Below are 25,368 nucleotides of genomic sequence, written 5' to 3'. Positions count from 1 at the left end.
GCAAATGAGGGAAACTGACTAGAACGTAATGACGATGGGAGTTTAAAAATATTAGCGTCGTAAGGGATAATACAATTATAATTATAATTTTCTCGTAACCATTAACATGCATGATGATTGTATTATAGAAATGCTTCATTTTAGACAAATGACGATCAGTATTGTCCCAAAGATTCACTTGTATTTTTTTAAAGAAAATATTTATTATTTTACGAATAAAGTTCAAGCAAATTATATGAGCATTGCAGCTCTAAGCGGTAGTAAATTAATTAGAAGACTACACTATCTTTTGTTTAGGACCCAGATGTTCACTACGGCGGTGATCACTTACCATCGCGTGACAACCTGTCTTGGTACTCCATATTAGAAAACTGGTCGTAATTGAAATACCAATCAAAAGATGATGATGTCCTATCCATCGTCGCTGAATACTTAGAATAAGAGATAAAAGAATATCATGATATTCTAGATTTATTGCTAAAATTTAAAAATTATACAAATAATATTCCTATTAGTACAACCATTGACGTTATTTTTACAACGCTTTATATCCGCCATATAAACGTCATGGTGTCGCATATATCGTATGTATAACAGCACTATTGGCCTAGTGGCTACAGCGTGCAACTCCCATCCCTGAGACTGTTCGTAGCTGTGCACCAATGGACTTTTGTATTATTACAATAAATCTTTATCTAACAATAACAAATACTAAAAATAATAATAATAATTAAGCCTCATTTATTCCTTGAAAATTTACAAAATAAACGCACACACAAAAATATATATGTATATATATATTTTCCATTCTTTTTTTTCAAGGACCTCTTATTGAGTATAGGCCTCCTCTAACTGGCTCCATCTCTCTCTGTTTTGAGCATTTTTCTCCCAATCCTCTCCACCAACTTTCTTAAGCTCGTCAGCCCACCGTGCAAGAGGGCGACCACGCTTTCTTTTTCCTGGTGGCCCTTTCCACTTTGTTACCCTCTTTGTCCATCTGTCATTGTTCATTCGAGCGGTATGACCCGCCCATTTCCACTTAAGTTTTTTGCAATGGGATAGTGCATCAATAACCTTCGTTTTGTTTCTAATTTGTGTACTTCTGATCTTGTCCTTCAGTTTTAAATTTAATACACTGCGTTCCATTGCTCGTTGACAAGTTGTTATTTTTCTATTTGTGTTCGAGTCGAATATCCATGATTGGCTACCGTAAGAAATACATGGCAATATACACGTGTCTAAGACTTTCTTTTTTAAGTATATTGGTATCTCTGCCTTCAGTACTTCTTTGTATCCCCAGAATTTGTTCCATGACATCAACAAATACTAAACAAAATATATTGGAAATTTACTGCTTTGCGAATAGCCTTATAATAAACGGTTATATTGTGTAGATAGCCATTAAACTATAAAATCCCTTTGTTTACGTTCTTCTGGACATATTTTACGAGCCATTATATGTCGTAGGCGCACGAGGTGTTTGAACATATATTATAATGCTCTCGATATTTTCACATACATTTTATGTCAATTTTCGGATAACTAAATTAACAACGGGTTTGAAACGTAATTATGATTGAGTATATTTTACGAAAGGTGTATAATAAATATATAGATTTATACTTAATACTGAAGATTTTATATAAGTGTTATACGTATAATTGTATATTTATAATAGACTAGCAACCCGTCCCGGCTTCGCACGGGGTAGACAATTATTTATTTGTAGAAAAAAGTTGTTGTAGCGACATAACTACAATAGTTGGACATATGCTACCGCGGAGTTTTTTGTAGACATTATGATATTCTTCAATATTGTTGTACATTATTATGTTCTATCGCTAATAGTTTCGGCAGCGCATTCGACGAAAGACATTTTAAGACAAATTTTTCAACAGCTTCGGTTACATTGTTCCAATTTTACTAAGGATCCCTATTTTTTTTCAAAATGAAATGTAGCCTATGTCAAATTGGAAGAATGTAGCATTCTATTGGTGAATGAATTTTTTAAATCGGCCCAGTACTTTTTGAGCCTATTCATTACAAACATACAAACATACAAAAATAGGTACAAATCATTCCTCTTTATAATATTAGTGTAGAAAACATGTATGGATGCAATCCAATAAACATTACATTTTACGATAATAATATAAAACATACTTCAAAAATCGCAGTTGCAGTAATAACTTTTCTTCTGAAGGAAAACTGTTGACTGTCGTAAGCAATTCGAGCACAAATTATTTTCTTCCTGCCACTTGTTAGTGCGGCTGCTATTTAAGTATCGAATTTCGTGTTCTCAACAAAAGTTAACTTTACTCACCTCTTTATATACTCGAGTTTAAGCGTCCTTCACCCATTATTCTCACTCAGCATTTTACAATATGAATCCCCTCTATGAATGCATTATTTCAAACTTTAGGCGACTTTACTTGCCTAGAAAATTATTGCTTGCATTTTTTAATCCTTGCTCTTATATCAGGACTGTCAAATTTTATTATATAGTATAAACTCCATGCAATGTCCCTCGATTTGAACTCCTTAAAGTACTTTGTGAGTTGCTAAAATTAGTCAAAACTGCGCAGCTTTGTACGTTCTTTTGTCGCTTTACTATCCTAGCCGGAAATAAACTTGACTGTCGGCATCGTGTATTCGAACTTTCTAAGAAATTCGTTATTATGTTTACAAATTGAGATTGCTTGCACGTTGCTGACCATGGCTATTAAGTAGGAGTCATGGACTATCCATACGGTTTTCTGCTGTCCATTTAACGACAACTCTCTATAACGCCATAAAATGCACAGCGCCTTCAGTGTCGTTATATACAGTTTACACTGTACTTTTTTAAAACCACAACATTCACTAGTAGTTTTTCTTACCATTTTAGCCTCATCTTTAGTAAAATTAATTGTCTTAGATCTACTTAATAAGTTACATTTATTGTATAAATCGTAATATTGGCATTTCCGTTTTAATTTGATCTTATATTGAGGAGCGTATTAGACCTAGGCCTACTATCTGGATGGATCAAGTAACGTCCCTTACATATATTAACATTACTCAGGTGCTGAGGCTTGCCAAAGACGGAAGAGTGGAGAAAATTGTGCGGTAACACTAACACGACGTTTCAGAAAGAGTCGCGATTGACTATGACCTTAAGAATGTGATTGAAATAATTAACTACGGCTGTATCATCAAATTCAATTTTAAAATACGATACTATCTATAATTATATACAATATGTGGAACATTTTCAAGTACATACTACTTGTTCTCAGCGTTTACGAATATTACACTATGTGTGCGTTTGTATGTGTCAGTCCATTCAACAAGGGCTTTGTATACTGACTTTACCGAAACGTCTGGAGGCTTACCTCACTAAAGACTATTATAACGATAACAAAAACTGTCGTCTAATAAGCAATAGAAAATGAAATCGCTTTAAAGCTTCAACTTCACGTTTGACACTTAATATCCACAACTAAAGAAACATGTTATTTTTATTAATTCAGATTATAATAGAAATATAAATTCCCCTAATTCATTATTTGTTACCCTATATTTGGTGATATTAATTCCGCATAGATCACTTATTAAATGACACAATGCATAATATACTGGAACACACACGGCTTCATATTCCAGAATTCTATAACTGAATTATTTTGCTAGCCTAATTATTCAATTTTATTGTCAACAAATGTAATGCTTTCTGGTGTAGCAATTTATACAAATTCAACACTTTTGTCTTGTTGTCTTACTAATTATGATGATTTTAATTTACCTAATATTGTTTAATTGGAAAGTATCTTTCACCTTCTAATGTCCCTTGCATTCTTCGTTTTTGTCTTGTGCAATTAAGTGTGAATAAATAAATATATATGAGCTAAATCTTATGTTATGACATTTTCAGACTTGTAAAGTTCTAGATTATACAATTTAGTTTAATAATGGATTATAGATTTAAATTAGGTTCCTGTTTAGCATATTGTAAATGAAAACTGGCTATAGTTCACTGCACAACATGCATTGGCTCAATTTCAAATTAACATAGTGGATTATTTTCATTTCGATCAACCCATTGAAGTTAGATGAAATGAAGCGGATGCTTGATCACATTAGGTTTATTGAATGCTATAAAAAAAATCTGAATAAAAATACTGTACGCGCAGTACAGTATTTTTATTGCAAAAAACCGCTTTAATACGTCTAGGGTCTTATCATTGAAATTAATACTTTGGAATATTTCATCTTTTTATTTGAATAACATCTTGTTTTCAGTGTTTCTTATTTCTTATTGATATGGGTCGATCGTCATAGCGTTAATAAAATAACATGCTTTATATTTACGTTTTACTGTACATTCAATATGTAAAAATTTTTTTGTAGCACTCACTTTAGCTCAGCTGTACAAGCACTTGGTGTCATTCAATGCGTTATACCCGAATTCCGTGCAATTTGATTTCCGATAAAACAATACACAATAGACACTCACAATTGCCTTTAAAAATGATAAAAAAGTTAGGTGACAGAAAACTTGAGAAAATGTAGTGCACGACTCATTAACTATAAAAACTTAATAGGAGTTGAGGTCGCTATTATGTTAAGAAAAAGTTAAACGGAACAAATCAACTGTAATTTTCATTGCATAAATTAACTGTAAATACGAAGGAAGAAATTATATTTTTCAATTTCTTGTTGTATAATTTTACCGTCTCCTGGTCTTCTAAATTCTAATTAGAAGCCGGTACTCTTGCTAGACACCTGACGGTCTTCAGGTAATTCAAATAAGTGTTTAGTAAGATAAGTATCCAATTTGTAGGAGAAACTTGGGAAATGAACACTTTGTCGACTTGATAAAGTCAGCACGAGTATCACCAAGGTACAAAGACGCTTTATTGAAACCGGATAAACGGTTATTATCTTATATCTAGACTAGCGATGAATAAAATACTGATTATATTATTAGTATGCAAATGAGATGACTAGATAATATGTTATATTTAAAAGTGTATCTACTTGAGTGGAGAAGCGAATGAGCGTGATAGACTGTTATTATGAAGATCCTCTATGCGTATGTCGTAAAAGTATTGTAAGAGAAATTCCAATTGTAGAATGAGTTGGTTTTGGTATGAATACTTTTTATATATTTTTCATAAAAACTTTTATCACGGAACTCTATCCAAATTGATCAAAAGTTACTTTAGTAGGTACATACATTTCTCAGTACATTTTCACTAATTGAATCTTAGTTCCAGGCTCATTCTAGACTTAGAAATTGAAGTAATTATTTCTTGAAAAATTTTTGAATACATTGCGAGAACCGCACAGACATAATATTCATTAAAATCGTATATTAATCCTGCATTATTATACAAAGTATACATAATTGAAAGTGCCGGGAACAGCTATCCCAATTACCCACGACATTAATAATACTTTCATCAAACCGCAATAAAAACATAGTGTTTTATAATTCTGTATTTATTTTAATATAGAAAATAGAAATAGGAATGGGGTGCTGAGAAACTGAACCAGTGACCTACTTGTTAGGTAAAAAGAACTTTTTATTCAATATTATCTTTAATTTTACGTGCAGGTCTATTTAAATTAACAAGGTCTAATGATGGTTTACAAACTTCTACTGTAATTACTATAGATGTCTTTAAATTCAAAAGAGGGGCAGGACTTTATAATTAAAATATACATTTAAAATTTATTTGATACCATTAATTTTTAATAAGGCAGGACTCAATGCAAACGTTTAATCTGGTTTCGCTGATCCTGCAACGGAATATTTTAAGCTTAAATCAAATAATTTTAAAAATTATTCAAAGGTACCAGGATAAGTCGTTAGCGAGCAAATCAAAGTGAATTCCTGCTTCAAATAATACTTGGTTAGTTCAGGAGTTTTCCATTGCATCGTCAAAACATTCTATTATTTGTTCTATTTTATAACATTGAATGTGGGCCGAACTATAAAAGAAATTATAAAGTCGAAACGATTTATTGAATACTGCGCTGCGGTATTGTTATCGAGTGAACTTTATTTCATCTTTAACTAGATAGTATCGTAGTTAAATAGTTATGGGAAGAGATTAAATTCGTTTTGAACATGATAAAATGTATGAAATTGTCCAAACTGATTTTGAATTTTAAATTACAATGAAGCTATTTTTACAACAGCACATAAAGATCCTTGGTTCTACAAGGCATCCACTGAAGGCCCAAGGACCATAATATACAAAAGGCATGAGTGAGTTTTTTTACTTTTTCTAACTTTTTTAAAAATTGTTTTAGAACGGGCAGGGCTCATTTGATGCTAAGTGATACCGCCGCCCATGGACACATTCAATGCCAGAGGACTCGCGACAATGCACTAAGCCTTTATAAGTTTTTTTTTCACCGTATGAGCATGTATACATTGCATAAACATTTAATTTGTAAACGGACAGATCGCACGATCTTAAAGGCATGAAAACAGCACGACACTATGATGATGTATGTATATATATCGTATAAAATATATAATTTAACTAATAGAAGTTATAATATATTTTTAACTGCGGTTTTATATATGTAAGGTTAATCAATGGTGTCACAAATCATTCTCACAATAATTGATATTCATGTAAAATATCTTTCCCAAATGGACAACAGCACTCTGTCATTAGCAAATTATCTATTTATTAAATCTGTTAATCCAGCGGGTAGCGCTTTGATACGGCAATAATCGCGCGAAACCCCAAAATAAATCCTCTTAAAGCCTATAACGTTTTCATTAAGATGAGAATTGTAAAAGAAAATTCCCTTTTCTTATCTACATTTAAGTCTACTTTGAGTATTGTAATTTATAGTTAGCTATTCAAAATTTATTTATGACAAAAGGTAGATAATTAAAGGTAAATTAGCGTAACAAATCGATTGTGTTTCTCTTCTTAAGTCCCGGACGCGAGTCTAATATTTGAGAGAAATTAGTTTGCATATCAATTCTTCGTTGAACAATTATATCCATATATTCGTCTAGAGTTTTAGGATGAATAAAATTTGTTAATCTCGTTATTTATGAGTCACATCCCATATCCTAACCCGACTTTAGAACGTTCATTTATAATCGTATTATTCGAGTTGCATGAACGATGTAGCCCGTAGCATTACTGCGCGTAGCATTTAGTAGCAACAGTTGCTCTCTGAACTCGCTACGTTGCACTCGCTTGGAGTGCTATAATAATTTTAAAAGGCCATGACATTATAATGCGGTAAATTAAGAAAATTAATTAGAAATGTAAATTTTAACTGTGAGAAAATGATGTTTAGAATCGTGTGTTTATGTTTATTTGTGTTTCATCTAAAAGGTATACAATAATTTATTTCACTAATACTTAAATTCATGCTTTTTATTATGTTCATAATTCTTTTTGTCATTTTCATAAATTGTGATTTATTTTTTCATGTTAGGTATTATATTTTAAATATTTTACTTCCTCCAATTAATTTCATTTCTTTCTTAATACTCGTTATAAGAGATAAGAGATACCGTTACGCGCGACTTCTGTGATTTTAAGTGCAATTACGTGTTAAATAAATAATAAACTAACCTTTTACTAAAATTGGGACAATTAAGACTCCATAATCCTGTATGTATTACTTACTATATTTGTATGTACAAGACCTGTAATTATGTGATATTTTTGATTGTAAATGATATTCAATAAACTGTTTAATAAATAAATAAATTCGTTATTGCATTTGTGCTTATACAAAGTTCTTGAAAGGTTAAACCAAAAGTCACATCTAGATGATTTCAATTTAAGCAACAGTCCGTGTTTAATCGAAAGTTGTTCAAATTATTTGAGCTATGGCTACGTGTTTCTGGAAGAACTTGTAGAAAACCCAGGCTTTTGTTAGCCTTTCCTTTTTGTTTACATTTTAAATCTAATAAATGATAAAGATTTTCGTTCTATAATTTTCAGTAATACACAGCCTTCAAATCGTTGCTATTTCTGTACCAAGTATGAAACAACGTGGAGAATCCGTCACTCTGACTTGTGACTACGATTTGGAAGGAGGGAAGTTATACTCAGTTAAGTGGTATAGGGATAATGAGGAGTTCTACAGATATATGCCACGTTTGAGGCCTCCACAACACGCACATAGATTGGAGGGTGTTAAAGTTGATGTATGTACTTTGAACGTTGTTTGTGTAACATTATGAAAATATCAATTAAAAACTACAAGTTTTTATTAAATATTCTTGACAACTTCTTTGAAGTTCAAGTATTTAGTTTTAATGCTACTTGGTAAGACATAATTCGTGTGTACAGAAGATCTTGGGTTCGATTCCCGGCGATAATTGTTTTGTTAGATAATATAGAGTTTCGTGTATTAACATTCAAACCTTCAGACTGCATTACCAATAATGAAACCATTATTCACACTATCTAAATAAAGTTACAAAAACGCCATAAACGAATTAACTTTCAGAAAATGTATTGTAGTCGAAAATGTTTATTGTTATTTATTCACGCGAATACTACACATCTAAATGAAACTTTTTTAATAATCGGATTTATTAAATAAAACCGCCAATCATTGGTTAGTTGATATTAATTTAGAGTTTATAATGTAATAAATTTCAGTCAGTCAAACAGCTCATACATAATAATTATTATAACAATAGTTAGACTTTCTAATATTCGGTATATATATAAAATATTGACAAGCATACACATAACTATGTGACTTCACTTTTATATAGTGTCGTAAGCACTGTAATATGTGGCAACTGTAATTCTGCTGCTTTATTATATTAGAAATAGTATATAAAATTAAGATTGCTTATATTATCTAATCATGAATCTTTTGATTTCGTCAAGCCCATTGAAAATCCTACTTATACTAATACGTATAAACGTATATAACGTTAGTTTTAGGCAGCAAATCCATGTTCCATACGGTTGAAATAGGCAGGCCTTTTAGCTATGGGCCTCAAAATCCTGTATCGTTCGTGTCATATCTTGTTTTTATGATAATTTGTTTTTTTCTAATAGGTAAGTATGTGCGTCACGATGTTTTCCTTTACTGTTAGTGTTAGTTAGGATGTTAATTGCGCACATAGAAAACAAATCCCGTGGTTCACCGCCGGGTTCGAATCAATGACCTCAGGGATAAAAGTCGTACGTTGAAGCTACTAGGCCAAGTCTGTTCTCGTATTTATTCCTTACATTTCGTATAAAAAGTAATTTAAAAACGCGTAGTGAAACGCAAATTCTCTGTGCATAGGTGTATTGTCACCGACAATTGGTTTACGCTTATAATCTATTATTACGAGAGTTTAATCTTACACGTAGTAAAGTTATTAGTTGAAATAAATTAAGGAAGTAATTATAAAAACTTATAAAAAACTCAACAGCTGGAGAGGTCAAGCGCTCGGCGCGTGCACCTTCGGGACCTGACATTCAAGTCCCGAGGCCTCTACCGCTGCGAAGTGTCTGAAGAGGCCCCCTCCTTTCACTCCGCACAATCTGAGGCTTTCATGGAAGTTTATTGTGAGTCAACTTACGCTTTTAGGCGCGTTTAAAACTGAATACCTTAATGCGGTATAATAATAATTTAGTTGGAGGCTTAGTCATAATAAAAGTTCATGTAGGTAGCAATGTAACGTAGTTTTCAAAGTTTATTTGTATCCTATGATATGTAAGTAAAACCTAATTCTATATAAAAACGATAACACAGACAAAGTATTTTTGTACGTAAAATTACAGTAAAAAACTATGTAGTAAAAATAAGATAAGAGTTGAGTTTACCGTCAAATAATAATTGTTAATATCATTCAGCACTACCTCTATAGGGGGCAGGGATATTTTTACCATAGTTCACTGATATTTTTTCGTCTAAGCTACGGAGGCATTATACACCAGTAGGTAAACCAGTCTACATTGGCGGAAATTAATGTTATGAACAAATAAAATTTTCAGATTTTTCGCGCGAAAACCCACGTATAGTTGGCCATGAACGAATATATGAATTACATGAGCCACTGGACGTCAATTGCACATCGGCGAAAGCATTTCCAGCACCGGCTTTAGAATGGCACATGAATGGACATATGGTAAACATTTGAATACAGTAAATAAACAGTTTTCTATGTGTGTATGTCTATTTGGTAAGGGAGCGTTCAAGTATTACGTCACGCATGAGAGTCACCCCCCCCATGAGAAACGCCCCGTAACGTTTCTATTTCCAATAGTAAAACGTTTAGTGACCAACTCCAGTGACTCTTTAAACCTAAAACATCATGTGTAAAGTACTGGAAAGTGGAAAATAATATTAACAATAACGCGTTATTCAATTCCCGCCCCGCATCGTAACGTTTTACAAAAGGACCTGGTTCGAAATAGCCAAAGCCAAACGCGCTGTAGTCGATGACTCACTAAATTCATCCATATTGTTTCAAGTCTTTTGGACATTATACAAATTTGCATGTTTAAAAAAACTAGTAATTAAATATTATAATAATTTCACCTGACCAAGAAAGTATCCTACATGAATCCATATTTGAAATGCATACATAAATAATTTGTAATAGCAGCATTTCAATGAGAAGTTTTTTGCAGTATTAACTTTCTACTAAACACTTAAAACAATATCCTTGTTGCTTACAATTTCCACCTAAAAAGTCACTTTTGGCGTAATTTCTTAACAAAAAGAAACGCTCTCAATCTGATTTGATTTTGAAGCTATCTCATATCGAATGAAATGTCGTTGAATGGAGCTAACAGAAAACAAAAAGGGCTTTCAACTTGAGCTCTTCAGCCGGCTATTTTTTAAATTCTGAAAAACGTCGAATTTCCAGCTTTCATAAGTATTTGAATGAAAACTTTTTCCGTTGTACTTATTTTAAAATATATAAAACTCTACCACTTTCAACCGCCGCATTCGGTTTTGAGAGGAACTTTAATTGTGGAATACAATACTTTAATTATTGGTTAAAGCAACATGGTGCTAATTAAACATAACAAATCACTCATCTCTCTAAATCAGTCAGATATAATATTGTACATATAATCGTTGTCTGTTGTCATCGAATAGTTAAAGTTTTAAGATTGCGATTTTAAAGTTAGTAAATAAATTATATATACGTAAGTTTTATCGTAGTAATCGGAGTTAAGTTCGAAATTCGAGTGAAAAGATTTGTCATGTATTTTTTGGTTGTTCTTTCAATAACAAAAAATCTAGTCACATCCTACGCCTGTCACATGATCGACAAATTCAATGATTGAGGGTCACATTTGCGGTAAAATATTCGCCAACTTAGTAACCCCAAATAAGTATTGAAACTTTTCTTTAGTCAATTTGTAAATAAGTAAAAGTATTGAATCTTGCTTTTATGTGTCCCCGTCCGAACTTAAAGTCGTCCAATAATTTTTCTCTATGAAAAATAAGTCCTAAGCAATTACGATGGCGTGAATATTGTACTTGAAATAATTAGATTTCCTCTCCCCTTAAATATGCATATTCATATAAGTCTATTATAACTATTATTTATATTCCTATTTACATTTTTCAGGTAACGGACAGATCGTTGATGATAGAATACGATCCTGAACCAGTACCACAAGGCTTTTATATTTCAACATTGGGTCTTCGGGCACAGGCCAGGCCTCATATGCGCGTGCGATGCATTGCCAGCATAGGCAATCATAAGCGGGAAAGAACAGTTTTAATAGGTAATTTATTAACGATGGAGATGTTATTAAAATAAACTTTGTAACGACACGTTATATTCGAAACCTGAAAGGCGATATAGGTGTTCCTTTCGTCCGTTAAAGATATCTAAAATTTCTCCATCAGCCAATGGGCCTAGTTGAGGATCCTCCCTTTAAGTCGGAGTAAGAGCAGCGCCTACCTTTCTCCTTAACTTTAACCATATAGTGACGTAAATATTGTACCAAAAGTTGTACAACTATGTTTTTACGAACTTTTCATATCATTCTATGTCGAAATCTAAAACAGCAAGTAAAAAAAATACAGCTACATAATGTTACTGGCTAATAGCGTAACCTTACCTACGACCAATATAATGCGGGGGTGAAGATTATTAATATCTTATTATGGTGGTTCATGATTAAAATGTATTGGCAAAAAATCTTTAGGACACACAAAGACGAATTTCATTTAGGGAAGTCTTTCAAAGCCGGTTTATTGCCTTAAATAAAAATTGCTTATCTTCGTTGGGATTCTAGTCGTACTTTAATTGAGTTTTAATATTAAATAATCTGTAAGTATTGCTTTTTTCGAATATAACGTTCAAAATAACTTTATTTTGTTTGGGTTAGATTATAAATATTTTATTTATGTATAATCAAACTCAACTCAACTGCGACAGCGAATTGCGAATTGAGTATAACTGTTACGATTTCCCTAGAACCATACAATGTTCTAAATCCATGAAATGTTTGTCTACTCCCGTAATCTTAACTTCAGAGATAGACACATGTTTACACTACTCTTTATAACCTCCGATTGTGATTCTATTGATTCATTTCGGTAAAAATGCAAGAAAAAATACAGTATGCCGTTCTTAACAACGTCGATTTGAATGTCTAAAAATGACGCTCGAGGATTTTCACATGATTATATACTTGTACGGTCCAAGCAGTGTGAAGTTAGGTAACTACTAGGCTAACATTGGTCTCACTCTAAATTCTAAGATATTAACACTTTATTAATTTTATTACAGAAACCAATTCATCGAATCGCCACATAGAAACGAGCTTTAGTCCAATAATTATCATCGTCAGTAATGTATTTTTATATCAAAGTTTATCATGATAAGTAAAATATATAAAATTGTAAATAATTTTTTTTGAAAAAAATCTTTACTAAAGTTTGTATTATGAATTTTATTTTTATAACCGCGCCAAAATATATGAAAAAAATTGTCATTAATATACCAAACTCTGTTCTTATTTAATTAACAAAAGAAACTACTACTAATAGAAACTTTAACTTAGGTATAATTTAAATATAGCCATAAAGGCGGAAGGAAACACATTATTATAACGCCACGCGACCCGACGAAACGCGATGCGTGTTGATGCAAATCTAATTGTACTAATTCTATGACTAGAATCACACTTTGAACATTCGACGCGACTCCATGTGAGCACACGCCACCCGATCATGACATTCCAGATCGATGTGTTGTCGATGGTGGCCACACGACTCGATCTGATGTCTCGCGCGCAATGTGCTTCTTGACAGCTTCTTTCAGACGCTACGCGTCAATCGTTCGAGTTTCTTCGCACGAATGTCACATACACACACATTATATATAACAACATCAGAAGAAGAAAATACAGAAATAGAGGTAGAAGCTGAACTGTCGCAGCATGATAAGTACAGTTTGAAAGCATTTAATGACAATTTGCACATCGGGTGTCGACGTTGCGTCGCGTGGCGTTTTAATAATGTGTTTCCGGCTTAACTGTGTTCTGTAAATATATTTAAAAAATCTCTTTTATTTTTCCATATTTTTTTACATACAGCTGTTTACATTTTATTTTGTCGGACATGGAAACTGAAACGGTTATCTAAATCCGTTGCTAAGTCGCTCTCCACAACGTGGGTAGCAATTCCGCCGCCAAAGTCGGTCATATGTGGCAAATCGTAGAGGAAGGGGTAGTGAGTTCCGGTAGAAATCGATACAATTCCACAGAACCATCCTATAGCATGATATAAACATTCCCAAATACCTTGTATTTTCCCAAACTTTTTACATATTTAATATAATATGCACTACCTGAGCCACGTATATGGGACGAGGGACTATTATTGATTTCATAAAATTTCTATATAAAACGCCCGCATTTATTGTTATACATGCTGAATTATTGACCCTTTTTATGAGTAGAAACTCCATTAAAACCTTTAAAATCAAATTTTTATTATCATATTTTAATAAAAATAAGGAAATTACCTCTATGTTAAGATACACTTGAGAAAAAATTAAGAAATACAACAAACTATATCCAATTACAGCAAAATATTTTGAATACATAATTTGAATCTTAATCAAAAAGCCTTTATAACAAATATACTATGCTGTTATCATCAAATAAAATTTAATTAAATTGAATTACTGATATACACATATAAGATGCTTATTCACTTATAAAAATAAAATTATCCTCTATGAAATCTCTCATAATTCCAACATTGGTCTTAAAATTGAAACATAAATTCATACTTAATAAAATCACAATTTTAATCATATATTCTTGCTGTAACTACTAGAACATAATAATAGAATTCCTTTAATATATAAATTAGTACATACATCCTATGTTTTTAATTTTTTGATTCTTGAAACTTAATAACTAATGATGAATGTACTTGTAAGTAATTAAATGTAAGTCATAACTTTGCAAATTTAATTATAGCAATAATTGTAGGTTTACATAGCTAGCTAGCAAAGGTCAGGATTCCTTTAGAAAAGATTGGCTATGAAATGTGAAATCTATAAAAAATATACAACTTGAAGAGCTGTTTTTATTAGAAGTGAAAAAATCTTTCATGAAATCTTCTATCTAATTAAGCCACCATTATGGTTTTAGAATTAATTTACAAAAATATGTCTTATAATTTACAATAAATTGAATATCTCAATTTTATTTACTATTGCAAACTCTATTTGTTTGAATAATTGTCTTCCCTGCATTCTTATTTGCAGTCTAGAATAACAGGCAATATAAAATTCTCTAAAGATGTATTTCATTAAACAATCTTTTTTATAGGCCAAGGTATTAGAATTGCAAAGAAACTTACATTATGAAAGTAAGTAGCATGCTATACAAATATAAGCTCAGTGCTTTATAAGATTTATAACAATTAATATTAACCTTCCTGACCAAAGTCTTCCATGAATTTCTTCAACTTGATCATATCTTCATCATTTACAGTTGGTTTGGATGTTGCAAGGGAACGTAACATATCTGACATAGAAACTGGTGGCTCAGCTAATTTGTCACCTGGCACATCCATCCAAGTCATTTCCATAGCCCCAGGGTCACCAGGGGAACACGGGGTTAATAAATCATTAGCAATAATATTGGGATCTGTAGGGCTAGGTCCAGTCACTTTTTTGAAGTGTGTTGCAGACTGCACCTTACGTACGGGTTGCATTAAAGCATCTCTAACTACAATACTTATATCAGCTCCTGAATACCCATCTGTTTTAGATGCTAACACTTTCATATCTTGTTCTGTTAGCACATGTCGGGTGTTTCCTAAATGAAGTTTGAACATATCAAGTCTGGCATGTTCTTCAGGCAATGTAATGTAAATTCGTTTTTCAAATCGCCTCCTTATAGCTGCATCAAGAACCCAAGGTATATTTGTAGCACCAAGAACAAGAATGCCATCCATGTCATTACCAACACCTTGCATTTGCACAAGAAACTCTGTTTTAATTCGGCGGGCTGATTCTGATTCATTATCAGATCTTGATGAACATAATGAATCCACTTCATCAATAAAGATGATACTTGGTTTATGTTGCCTGGCTAGTTCAAAGAGATTCTTAACAAGTTTCTCAGATTCACCAAGCCATTTTGATACAAGATCAGATGAAGAGACTGAAAAAAATGTTGAATTGTTAGCTTCAGTAGCCACTGCTTTAGCAAGATATGATTTACCAGTACCAGGAGGACCAAACAAAAGAATACCCTTCCATGGTATTCTTTTTCCTGTAAATAAGTGCGGAAATTTAATAGGTAAGATTACAGCCTCTTTAAGGGCTTCTTTGGCTCCCTCAAGGCCAGCCACATCACTCCACTTGACATGTGGCTTTTCAACCACAATGGCACCTTCTAATTTTCCTTGCAATTTTTTCTTTTCTGGATCATCAGAATCACTATCACTGTCACTTTTTTTCTCGTCACTTTTAGAGTTTGACTCTCCAGCCTTCATGGGTTTTTTCTTTTTATCTTTTTTAAGATACTCTTTTAGTTTTTCCGCTCTGTCTAAATATTGTAAACATTTTGCTCTAATGCTCTCTTTAGCCCTTTCACCTTGAGCTTCATATTTAACAGCATGTAGGAAATATTCTACACCATGTTCGTAAAGCCTCAATGCCTCTTCATAGTTTTTGTTTTTATCTTCTTCTGTAGCTTTAGTGACAAGATCGATTGCCTTTTGTAAAGTATTTGATGAGGCCATTTTTTGCTTAATTTATTAACTGTAATATAACAAAAGTAAAATTGTTACACTAAATTTGTCAAAACGCACACACATTTGAAAAATATTCACAAGTCTTCCCGCATTCCCATCTTCTAAGAATGAGTCATGTATGAATAAAACGATTTTTCATGATTAGAAGCACTACTTACCGTGGTAATAGGTAAAACTTTTGTTACTGATAAAATTCTTTGATCATATATAGTTAAAAGTTAGCATTATTTACATGGCAATAATGTTTTGTTTTCATTTTATAAACTTAGAAGACTGGTAAAAAATAGCCATGACAAGACGGGAATACTATGGATGTGTTAGTTGAATTCATATTGCATACATATACAACTTACCTACTTGAACTGGGCAATAAACTACGACTACACATTAGATTACGTATTAACTCCAAAATTAATATACCTAAAACGGACTAAAACTTTAAAACAAATATCTTATAGTTATTAATTACTAAGAAATTCAGAATTAGAATTAATTCTTACTAGTTGTCTGTCAAACCTGATTTGACATAAATAAGTAGTGATGTCACTGAATATGACTTAGTCGGTTTGCGGACAGGTTGGAATCGTTGATCGATTAAAGTATTTAAACTCTTTAAATGTAGAATTGCAATACAAACATTGGACACAACGTAAGGGAATTTTATTATATAGATTGGTCAATCAATCAAAGTACAATCGGCATCTTATTCATGAATACATAGCTGGGAATTCTTAATTATTATTTGCATCTGTAGTATACTCTCTATTTGTAGTGTGACCAATCCAATATGTAGAGTTTATCTTAGGGTTATGTTACTTGTCTCTTTTATGACCCTTTTAAAATTAGATAAGCCTTAAAAGAACCCGTATTTGACCCAAAAAAATTGTCACATTATTTTTTCAGAGTATGGCGCTTGGGTTCATGGCAGAACACGACTTTATATGAATAATGTATTTTTATATTCGCAACAGCTGGCAAAATGTAAAAACGTAACAAAAAGTCTTGTTTTTCGGCACAATAATAGTAAATAGGCGCGGCGCGCCAGGAGGTATTCGGCGCCTACAATCCAACTCTTCTTTTATTCTATGTCGTTTCCATAACATAGAAGCCGTATGAAACAGATGATACAGTTTATTAAAACGTAACATCTCTGTGTATATAGAGAGAATCATGCCTGTCGGTTAGACGTTAGAGATTTATAATTTGACAAGCCCGGCACCGGCCCAGAAATGTGAGCAGTATTCTACATGAAGTATGAACTTATATATGAAGCCTTGTAGAGCTGCATACGTTGTACCTCAGTGAAACACTGCTTAGCCCTACCCAAAACAAAAGAATACAATACACAAAATTATATTTGATTTTTTTATACTTAGACGCAACTCCGGCAGCCGAGCATTAGAGGGGTTCCAGTCGAGGTCTCCCGAGATACCTACACAAGCAGTTTCATCAAATTCAGGCGACATGTTTCTAAATGCAACCCTCCACGGTAATCATTAAACGATGAATATCCCCTGTCACCATAACTCGGAGGATATGTGTGATTTGTGATCCCTTGATGAAGTATTTAATTACGTTAAGTATTTCTGTATTAGATAATAATTTATACTGTTCTCTGTAAGTTTTTTGAACTCGCCAACTAACGATAATAAAAACAATGTAACCTGATTTTGATTAGCAATACGCGATTTCTGCGATTTTTCATCGAAGCATTTAGATAATTTTTCAATTAAGACGTTTGAATCTGTGATTGTAGTAGTTAATTTCTTTTGTTTATTTTGACGATTTTCGCTTTCTTCCGATGTTATTTCAGCGTGCTCATTTTCTTGTAAACTGTTTACTTTGTCGCGTTTAACTTCTATTATATACGACATTGAAATTCCCCTATAATACTCATAAACTAACAAAAAACCTCTCAATATGTCATTTGTTCCACTTTCAATTGTTTAAATATATGTTTCTTCAATACTTGTACTTTTTCCTCTTTCTTCTCGATTTTCATTTATTCTTGTATTATGTCGCCTTATTATAACATCTTCTCGAACTTCATTAAATCCATTTCTATCACTTCTTCGTATATCACCTTAACGAACTACTTTAACTCCATTACTATTATTTCCTCGAATATCACCTTCTCGAACTTCTCCGATTTCATCTCCGATCAAAAATAAATATATCTTTTAAAATTCTGGTCCCATAACCTGTTGGACCGTCCCATTTGGGGGGACTGCTGGGGTCACTTTGTTCCCCTGTCAACTATTTTATAAGACAATAACTGCAACCGTCAATCGACGTTGGAAAATGGAAGCCAACGAGAATATTATGTTCATGTCAGTTGCAAGGTCAATTTATGATCTAAAACAGATGTAGTGTGACAATTTAGCTAACTAACTTTGTAGACAGCTTTGAATTGGCTTAAGTGCCTAAATCTCTATGCATATTTTGCCAAAACTCGATCTGAAATCATTTTTCTAGAAGTATCACAAATTACAATTGTTTCAGTTTTTAAGCTTAAAATCAAATTCAGTTTCGAAATATACGTCAATTAATAACCAAAGGAAAATAGACTGACTCTCGATAATATTATATAGGCAAATTTGCCTGTATATTTTTACCAGGCGCCGGGGGAATTCTAATAACATCGTTCCGATGGTGGCTGTGGCTTAATTATATCTTCAAAAAAGGAGTAGCAACAAAGGTGTTTTTTAGATAGAAAATTGTTAGAAATATGTGAACGATAAAAGTTTAATGTACCTTAAAATTGTTTCAGTTATTCAATAGTTTTAGGCTTGGGCAATTCGCTGATTGTCTTATTACATCTATTGCACAACACAAATGGTGCAATAGTACAATATGATTGATGTAGCTATTGGAATGATAATACACAGAATAATAGAAGATACAACTTCACTTGTATTAAGTTTACAATAGCATATTATTTGTTTTGTACTACATACTTATGAACCTACCAACTTTATAACACCCATCAAGCGTGAATAGAATGGAGTAAATATAGTAAATGATAAAAAATCTACTTATTTAGATAAAATCATTAACAGTAAAGCTTTAGCATATTACAGTGGTTCTGTATAACTTCAGTTTTCCAACATATTTTTTTACTTCTTCTTTGGGATATGGTTTCAAAGCTAAGCAAGTGGGTATGTTTTCAGGATGTTCAATCCACAGTTTATGGTCAATTGAATTCTCTATGAGCTCTTCTGCTTTCTGACTTAGTGCTTCTCCATTAGGGACCTGAATAAGCATTCTGGTTATTGTATAATGAAAAATAAATTAATAGTCTGTAAATATTGTTTTAACTTTTCTAATAAGAAATGACCAACTATGATATCAAAGCTAATATACAGTTACAGTACTATATGAAAGTTAAATAATACATATATTACAGTAATATAACCAAAAATCTATTTAATGTTGCTAACAGAATCAGATAAAGATTTTAACAGTTGAAGGAAAATATGATATCATATTATGAAACTTACTTCCAATACTACTTTGTGCATGTTATCTAAATCAGATAAGTATTTTTTAGTGTAGTCATCATCTTTATAAAGATGCAAAGCAGCTGTTGATGCATGACATGCTTGTGCTACAACGGAGCCTACTGACCATGCCATATCCCGTAATAAGTCGGTACGTACTAAGATGTATTGGACTATAGTATTTGACATTGTTACTAGATGTAGTTGTATATACCTTTTGCCTGTGTTACTGCTATCTGAAATAATATTTTTATTTCATTATATTATTAGTAATATTTTTTAATGTAAATTTTAAAAAAAATACATTTGCAACTGAGATGAGATGAGATACTTTCCTCCCTATTTTATCAACGTAAATGTTAGAGAAAAGCAGGATACACCAGATTAGCTGTCGATAAATATCTGAATATGATACAATAGGTGATCAGAAATAAAAATTGGTAAATAAACTATTTGTTCTGGGACAACAACAATTTATTCTTGAAAATGTTCAGTCAGAAGTCTGAAGTTGAACACGACGACCACAGATAGTAGATACCAATATACATATTGTATAAGCTACATGAGTGTGTAACGATAGGAAGGAAATCTATATTTTTTGGTCATTGTAGATAAGGACTATTTTCTATGTATTGGTATAGAATTATCAACTGTCACGTCTTGTAAGCAGTTGGCGTAAATCTAGTCTGTGCGTTATGCCGAACGCTTATCACTTATGTTAAATCTTAGTAGACTTTTAACATTTCATTATTAATTAATAATTAGTTTGAATATAAAACGTACACGTGCTTTTTTATTATGGCTTCAGGACTGGAAAATTATATAAACCAAACAGTGTCAGTAATAACCGCCGATGGACGAAATTTTATCGGCACGCTCAAAGGTTTTGACCAAACTATAAATATAATTCTGGATGAATCTCACGAAAGAGTATTTTCCTCATCATCTGGTATCGCACAAGTTGTTCTTGGATTACATATAATACGAGGAGACAATATTGCTATAGTGGGCCAAATCGACGAATCTATAGATAGTAGATTAGATCTAGGTAATATTAAAGCAGAACCATTAGGACCTATTGTACATTAAAGAACTATTATACGTGTCATTAATAAGAATAATAATAAACTTTGTTATAAATTTTATTTGTATTTTGCATTGTCACAAGATCTAAACACCAATCTTTGAAAATAGTATTATATGTATACTATGCCCCAAGTGAGCCTAAATGCAGAAACTGAGTCCACCAATCATACAATATGCCATGCAAGTTATTACCATTTGCCAATGAGCATAAAATAAAACTATTTTTTTCAACTTTCTAAAGTATATTTTTAACTAAGAGTTAGTTTGTCTATGTAGATTTATAATATTTTGTACATATGATAATAACACTGCCAATAGTTATGTCAAAGACATAATAATGAAACAAATTTAATGCAATATTTTGCTTCGAATATACAATATATATTATAATCCTATACAAATTACATTCTTTTGTAAAAGCAACAAACTTTTACTATAAATTATTTTTAATTTACAATTCCTAGTAATTACTACATAACATTTGTTCCTGTACACCTACTTATAATAATTATATATACTTTGTATTATTTTTAAAGAATATTTTACAGCCATTAAAGTTATTGTTTTTGATGTCCATTTGCTAAGAGTAATCATTTCCACCTGAACTTTGACTCACTATTATTATATCCTTGTGATGTCTGTAATAACAATGCATATATAATGGTAATACAGAATTAACAGATGTATGACTTATAAAAGTCAATATGAAATGGTACTGTAATAGCAGTATTTTTTTAAACCCATAGGTTTAAAAAATACTGCTTTTGACTACATAATATAAGTAGGCAATACTTTTGAATGTAAAATACTAATTAAGGAATGCCTTGATAAATTTGTAAAACATGACTCCACTTCTGAGTCATATTAGTTAAAAGTTACACTATGTGAAAAATAAAAATAATTATACCTAAATACCACATAAGCTAGCTTATGTCATGTTTTGAAGACTATTCACTTTTAATAATTGTAAGATCTACACCTTGTCTGAAATAAAAACTGGATTAAGGAATTTTGTAATGGATTAAGGAATAGCAAACTAGGAAGGGGTTGAAAAATTAATAATTTAGTAAAAAAAGTAACATGTTGTAAGCTGAATTTATATGAAATCAAGGATATATTAATATGACATATATTTACATTACAAATTCTTTTAATATAACAAAGATTTTATTTACCGTTGCATCATTTCCTTATATTGCTGGGAGTTGTACTTCTGGAAGAATTGTTTTCCATATTCAAATGTTGCAATCATAATAGCACAAGCTGGTGCTACTTTGAATATACGAGGTAGGAAACCAGTAAATAAACCTTTGATACCATGATTCCTATAAATAGCCTTGGCTATATCTTTCATGTTTGATGCTCTTTGTCGTGTTTTTCCATCTAAAATAAAAAAATAGGAATGGCAATAATATTTTTCAAAAGTATTTTTTTTTATTTATGTCTAGTAATAGGTCAGTAGTAACTATGTAAGGCAGCAAATTGGTATTTTTTAACATTAACAACATTGTCAATAAACTGCAAATCTAACCATTAACTAACCAGTATAGATTTCTTTTTCACCTAATTCAATTTGTTGGTGTGTCTTTATTACATCAAATGGTAGAGTTACAAAAGCTGCCACCTAAAAAAGAAAGATATTTATTGTTGTTAATATTAGAATAGTTTTTAATATAGGTTAGAGAGCTATTGAGGGCTTAAGTCAAAAAAAATCTTTACAACAGGTAAGACCACTTGATTAGGTATACAAAACAGGCCACACATATATAATAGTTTCGTCTAGGTATAAGAGTTGTCTTTTTGAACTTAGGGATTATAGCCATTTAAAAAAACAACATTTGGAATGTTAATTTCTGTTGAAATTCTTATTGAATTGCCTGTGAAGTTAAATATTTCTGTGTATCAAATAATTTAAATATTTTATATTCTTATAAAATATATGTATTATACTTACACTTCCAGCAACTGAACCACAGAAAAAATTAAATAGAAATGTATTTTTTTCTGAGTCAGGTTTATCAAAAATTCTCTTAGTTTTCTCATAAGTTGTCCAATAAATACCTGAAATTAAATATGTTAAATACTTCAGTCATTATTTATTGGGTTGTGTTCATTAAAAACAGTTCTTAAAATTATAATATCTATTGATTCTTAGGAAGTATATAAAATTTACCAGCTCAGCTTGTTAAGCATAAAATAACTAACAAGTATAATTATCGTAATAGATATTGAAACCAAATACCTGAAAATGGTACATCTCTCAAGAGCGTTGAGCTAAGTCCTCGAAACAGTCCTTTAAATCCTTCATATTTTAAAACTTGTTGTAATGCTATGGATATTTCTGAAAAATATTTGGATTATAAAACTTAACATAATACTTTGCTCATAGCTCAATTTATTTAGTATTTGTAAGCTTCTTTCCCCTTCTTTAATGGTAAACTTTATAATAACATACAAAATTATTTAATTGTTACTGTTTAATTGGTATTGGATTGAAGTTCCTAATATTAGAAGAAACCTATATGATATATACCTGAATAAGTCAATTTCTGTGATTGCATTTTGGTCCTAATGAGTTCTACTGGGCTAACAAGTGTTACAGCAGTCATTCTAGCAGTTGCACCGGCAAATAATGGGATCCACATTGGTTGGCCCACTGAAAGTTAAAAAGTAGTATGCTAGTTAATTTTATTAAAATAGCCAAGAAAAATGTAACATGTCAAGTTGTAATGTCAGCAAATTAAAATTTTAAGGGAAGCTTATATTTATCATGTCATATAATGCCTAACAAGGTTTTAAGACTTTCAAATGACTTAAGTTTAAGCATTAAATAATTTTAAGTAAAAATTAATATACAAGAAAAACTTATTATTGTAATATACCATTTCTACTTAACCATACTCAGAAATAAATGTGGTTGTTAGTATTATATATACTGAATATAGCTATTTGTTACATTGTCATTAAGTTCGTACCAAACAGTAAATACTAATCTAGGAAATTAAATGGATTAGACAGAAGTTTAGAAAAGAACAGGTTTTTTTCCTGATTTTATGGAGATCTCTCCAACAGTTCTATTTACCTAAAGCTTAATATACAGACTTGGAAAGAATGAGTTCATATTTTTTTATTTATCCAATGAACAAAAGTATTTATTTTATTATTAACTACTGGTTATTTACAAAGAAATATTTCTAGTTTTAAAAAAAAGACTTACTGTTCCCAGTTATTGTATTATATGTTGTTTTCATTTTGTATCTTAGCTGTTCATATGACACAAAATAGATAACAGTGCAAGGAAGAGCTAAAGCTAGAGTAGGACTCAAGCCAGACCATAATGCAGTAACACCTTCTATTTTTGATATTTTGTAGAAAGCATCCTAGAAAGCAATATAAATTATTTTATGTAACTTAAAACTGGGTTTCATAGTAATTTGCATTATGTAAAGAGTTTACTTTCGTATATGGTATAATCTAAGAAGTTGCTGGTATCAACTACATAAAATAAAAAAAATACCATTGTTCCGTGGAAATGTACACGTCGTGGTATCCATGCTGCCTCACCACAAGGACATAGATGTTCCATAAGTCCATTACAATATAAATAACATTTGTTAGAAAGTAGTGCTTTCTGTTGAGCTTGTAACCTTATTTTCACTACATCTAATGGTGTCACTGAAATAGTAAAGTAAGTCCATGTTGTTTACCTTAATTTATGTTATTATATTTTGTTGTGTAAATAAAGAAATTACTCACTAAAGAGCGAGGTTATCAGGGCACCGGAACATGCCGATGCCATTTGTTGGACAGGTGTTATCCGAAATTGGGGATCGTCTTCACGAATCATTTTTTAAATATATATAAGCTACTGTACTTCCATAAAAAAATTAATCTAAACCCTCTGCTACAATTAGTTTAAAATAGGACGAAATTTCCATTCTATTACTGTTTAATACTACCCAATATTGTTTTTATGATTGACAACTTTTTGTCAAAAATAAAAATTGACGTTCTGTTACTGTCTAGCACAGTCCAAGACCAACTAGAACAAAAACTAAACCATAAAAACGACGTTAAACTAAGGAAAAGATTTATTATTTTAAAATCTAACGCTATTATTAAAAAAAAATTTTTTGCATATACATTTTTGTCATGTCTTATTTTATGTATGTTAGCTGTAGTTTTCTTTCAGTATAATATTGATCTTTTTCTACATACACATTTAATAGATAATTTTTTTATATCAAGCGGATAACTAACAAATATTTATTAATACAAGAACTTCTATCAATTATATTTATTGAAGTAGGATTATTGTATTTAAATGTCAGTAAATGACAATATTAGCCCGAAAAAATACTACATGAAGAAGCCTATGTTCCCAACAGCATTTGGAAATAACGATATATTTTCTTAGTTTTTAGTGCGGTTTTATAGACTATACATTCTAGTACTTATACTAAATTCTAATCTATCTGTGAACGACATGTATCTATGGATTTGTAGTATTTTTATTGTGGCAGACTTTACTCTATTCTCTATAGAATTT

The 25,368-nt window shown here is 31.4% G+C and overlaps 5 protein-coding genes across 9 annotated transcripts; 2 read left to right on the top strand and 3 right to left on the bottom strand.

Moving 5' to 3' along the window:
* Window positions 1-5,323: 5,323 nt before the first annotated feature.
* Window positions 5,324-12,834, top strand: LOC123714431. The gene is made up of 7 exons (XM_045668672.1): window positions 5,324-5,553; window positions 6,187-6,256; window positions 7,974-8,179; window positions 9,413-9,548; window positions 9,978-10,111; window positions 11,570-11,729; window positions 12,743-12,834. The coding sequence occupies exons 2-7, from the start codon at window positions 6,253-6,255 to the stop codon at window positions 12,832-12,834; spliced, it is 732 nt and encodes a 243-aa protein (XP_045524628.1). The 5' UTR covers window positions 5,324-5,553; window positions 6,187-6,252.
* Window positions 12,835-13,927: 1,093 nt separating this feature from the next.
* Window positions 13,928-16,760, bottom strand: LOC123714351 (vacuolar protein sorting-associated protein 4). 2 transcript variants are annotated; one of them, XM_045668579.1, is made up of 2 exons: window positions 16,591-16,760; window positions 13,928-16,240 (listed from the first exon to the last, which is right to left on the bottom strand). In XM_045668579.1, the coding sequence occupies exon 2, from the start codon at window positions 16,219-16,221 to the stop codon at window positions 14,899-14,901; it is 1,323 nt and encodes a 440-aa protein (XP_045524535.1). In that variant the 5' UTR covers window positions 16,222-16,240; window positions 16,591-16,760; the 3' UTR covers window positions 13,928-14,898. The 2 variants fall into 2 exon arrangements, with proteins under 2 accessions (XP_045524535.1, XP_045524534.1); XM_045668578.1 differs by having other exon boundaries at window positions 16,587-16,759.
* A 2,200-nt stretch (window positions 16,761-18,960) lies between these two features.
* LOC123714600 (putative peptidyl-tRNA hydrolase PTRHD1) lies at window positions 18,961-20,251 on the bottom strand. Its single transcript, XM_045668940.1, has 3 exons — window positions 20,069-20,251; window positions 19,734-19,969; window positions 18,961-19,485 (listed from the first exon to the last, which is right to left on the bottom strand). The coding sequence occupies exons 2-3, from the start codon at window positions 19,920-19,922 to the stop codon at window positions 19,300-19,302; spliced, it is 375 nt and encodes a 124-aa protein (XP_045524896.1). The 5' UTR covers window positions 19,923-19,969; window positions 20,069-20,251; the 3' UTR covers window positions 18,961-19,299.
* A 162-nt stretch (window positions 20,252-20,413) lies between these two features.
* LOC123714751 (U6 snRNA-associated Sm-like protein LSm8) lies at window positions 20,414-20,878 on the top strand. Its single transcript, XM_045669234.1, has one exon. It carries the CDS (start codon window positions 20,532-20,534, stop codon window positions 20,820-20,822), a length of 291 nt encoding a protein of 96 aa, XP_045525190.1. The 5' UTR covers window positions 20,414-20,531; the 3' UTR covers window positions 20,823-20,878.
* Window positions 20,879-21,097: 219 nt separating this feature from the next.
* On the bottom strand, window positions 21,098-24,875 carry LOC123714750 (solute carrier family 25 member 40-like). 4 transcript variants are annotated; one of them, XM_045669231.1, is made up of 10 exons: window positions 24,576-24,873; window positions 24,337-24,494; window positions 24,037-24,199; window positions 23,353-23,475; window positions 23,062-23,160; window positions 22,774-22,880; window positions 22,362-22,443; window positions 21,995-22,202; window positions 21,727-21,803; window positions 21,101-21,457 (listed from the first exon to the last, which is right to left on the bottom strand). In XM_045669231.1, the coding sequence occupies exons 1-9, from the start codon at window positions 24,664-24,666 to the stop codon at window positions 21,767-21,769; spliced, it is 1,068 nt and encodes a 355-aa protein (XP_045525187.1). In that variant the 5' UTR covers window positions 24,667-24,873; the 3' UTR covers window positions 21,101-21,457; window positions 21,727-21,766. The 4 variants fall into 4 exon arrangements, with proteins under 4 accessions (XP_045525186.1, XP_045525189.1, XP_045525187.1 ...); XM_045669230.1 differs by having other exon boundaries at window positions 21,098-21,803; XM_045669233.1 differs by lacking the exon at window positions 21,727-21,803 and having other exon boundaries at window positions 21,100-21,457; window positions 22,383-22,443; window positions 24,576-24,875.
* Between the last annotated feature and the right edge of the window lie 493 nt (window positions 24,876-25,368).

The sequence above is a fragment of the Pieris brassicae genome, chromosome 9, assembly GCF_905147105.1.
Source record: "Pieris brassicae chromosome 9, ilPieBrab1.1, whole genome shotgun sequence".
In the NCBI taxonomy this organism is placed as follows: Eukaryota; Metazoa; Arthropoda; class Insecta; order Lepidoptera; family Pieridae; genus Pieris; species Pieris brassicae.
The sequence above is the reverse complement of the archived record's forward strand: the minus strand, read 5'-3'. Positions and strand labels throughout refer to the sequence as shown.

Coding starts and splice junctions, on each gene's coding strand:
- LOC123714431 (XM_045668672.1), top strand. Junction 9,549..9,977: donor GGCTTTCATGGAAGTTTATT/GTGAGTCAACTT, acceptor TAAAATTTTCAG/ATTTTTCGCGCGAAAACCCA. Junction 10,112..11,569: donor GGCACATGAATGGACATATG/GTAAACATTTGA, acceptor TACATTTTTCAG/GTAACGGACAGATCGTTGAT.
- LOC123714351 (XM_045668579.1), bottom strand. CDS start 16,221: ATGGCCTCATCAAATACTTTACAAAAGGCAATCGATCTTGTCACTAAA.
- LOC123714600 (XM_045668940.1), bottom strand. CDS start 19,922: ATGTCAAATACTATAGTCCAATACATCTTAGTACGTACCGACTTATTA. Junction 19,486..19,733: donor TGCACAAAGTAGTATTGGAA/GTAAGTTTCATA, acceptor ATGCTTATTCAG/GTCCCTAATGGAGAAGCACT.
- LOC123714751 (XM_045669234.1), top strand. CDS start 20,532: ATGGCTTCAGGACTGGAAAATTATATAAACCAAACAGTGTCAGTAATA.
- LOC123714750 (XM_045669229.1), bottom strand. CDS start 24,666: ATGATTCGTGAAGACGATCCCCAATTTCGGATAACACCTGTCCAACAA. Junction 23,161..23,352: donor ACAGAAATTGACTTATTCAG/GTATATATCATA, acceptor AATATTTTTCAG/AAATATCCATAGCATTACAA. Junction 21,458..21,994: donor TATAAGGAAATGATGCAACG/GTAAATAAAATC, acceptor TTGTTATTACAG/ACATCACAAGGATATAATAA.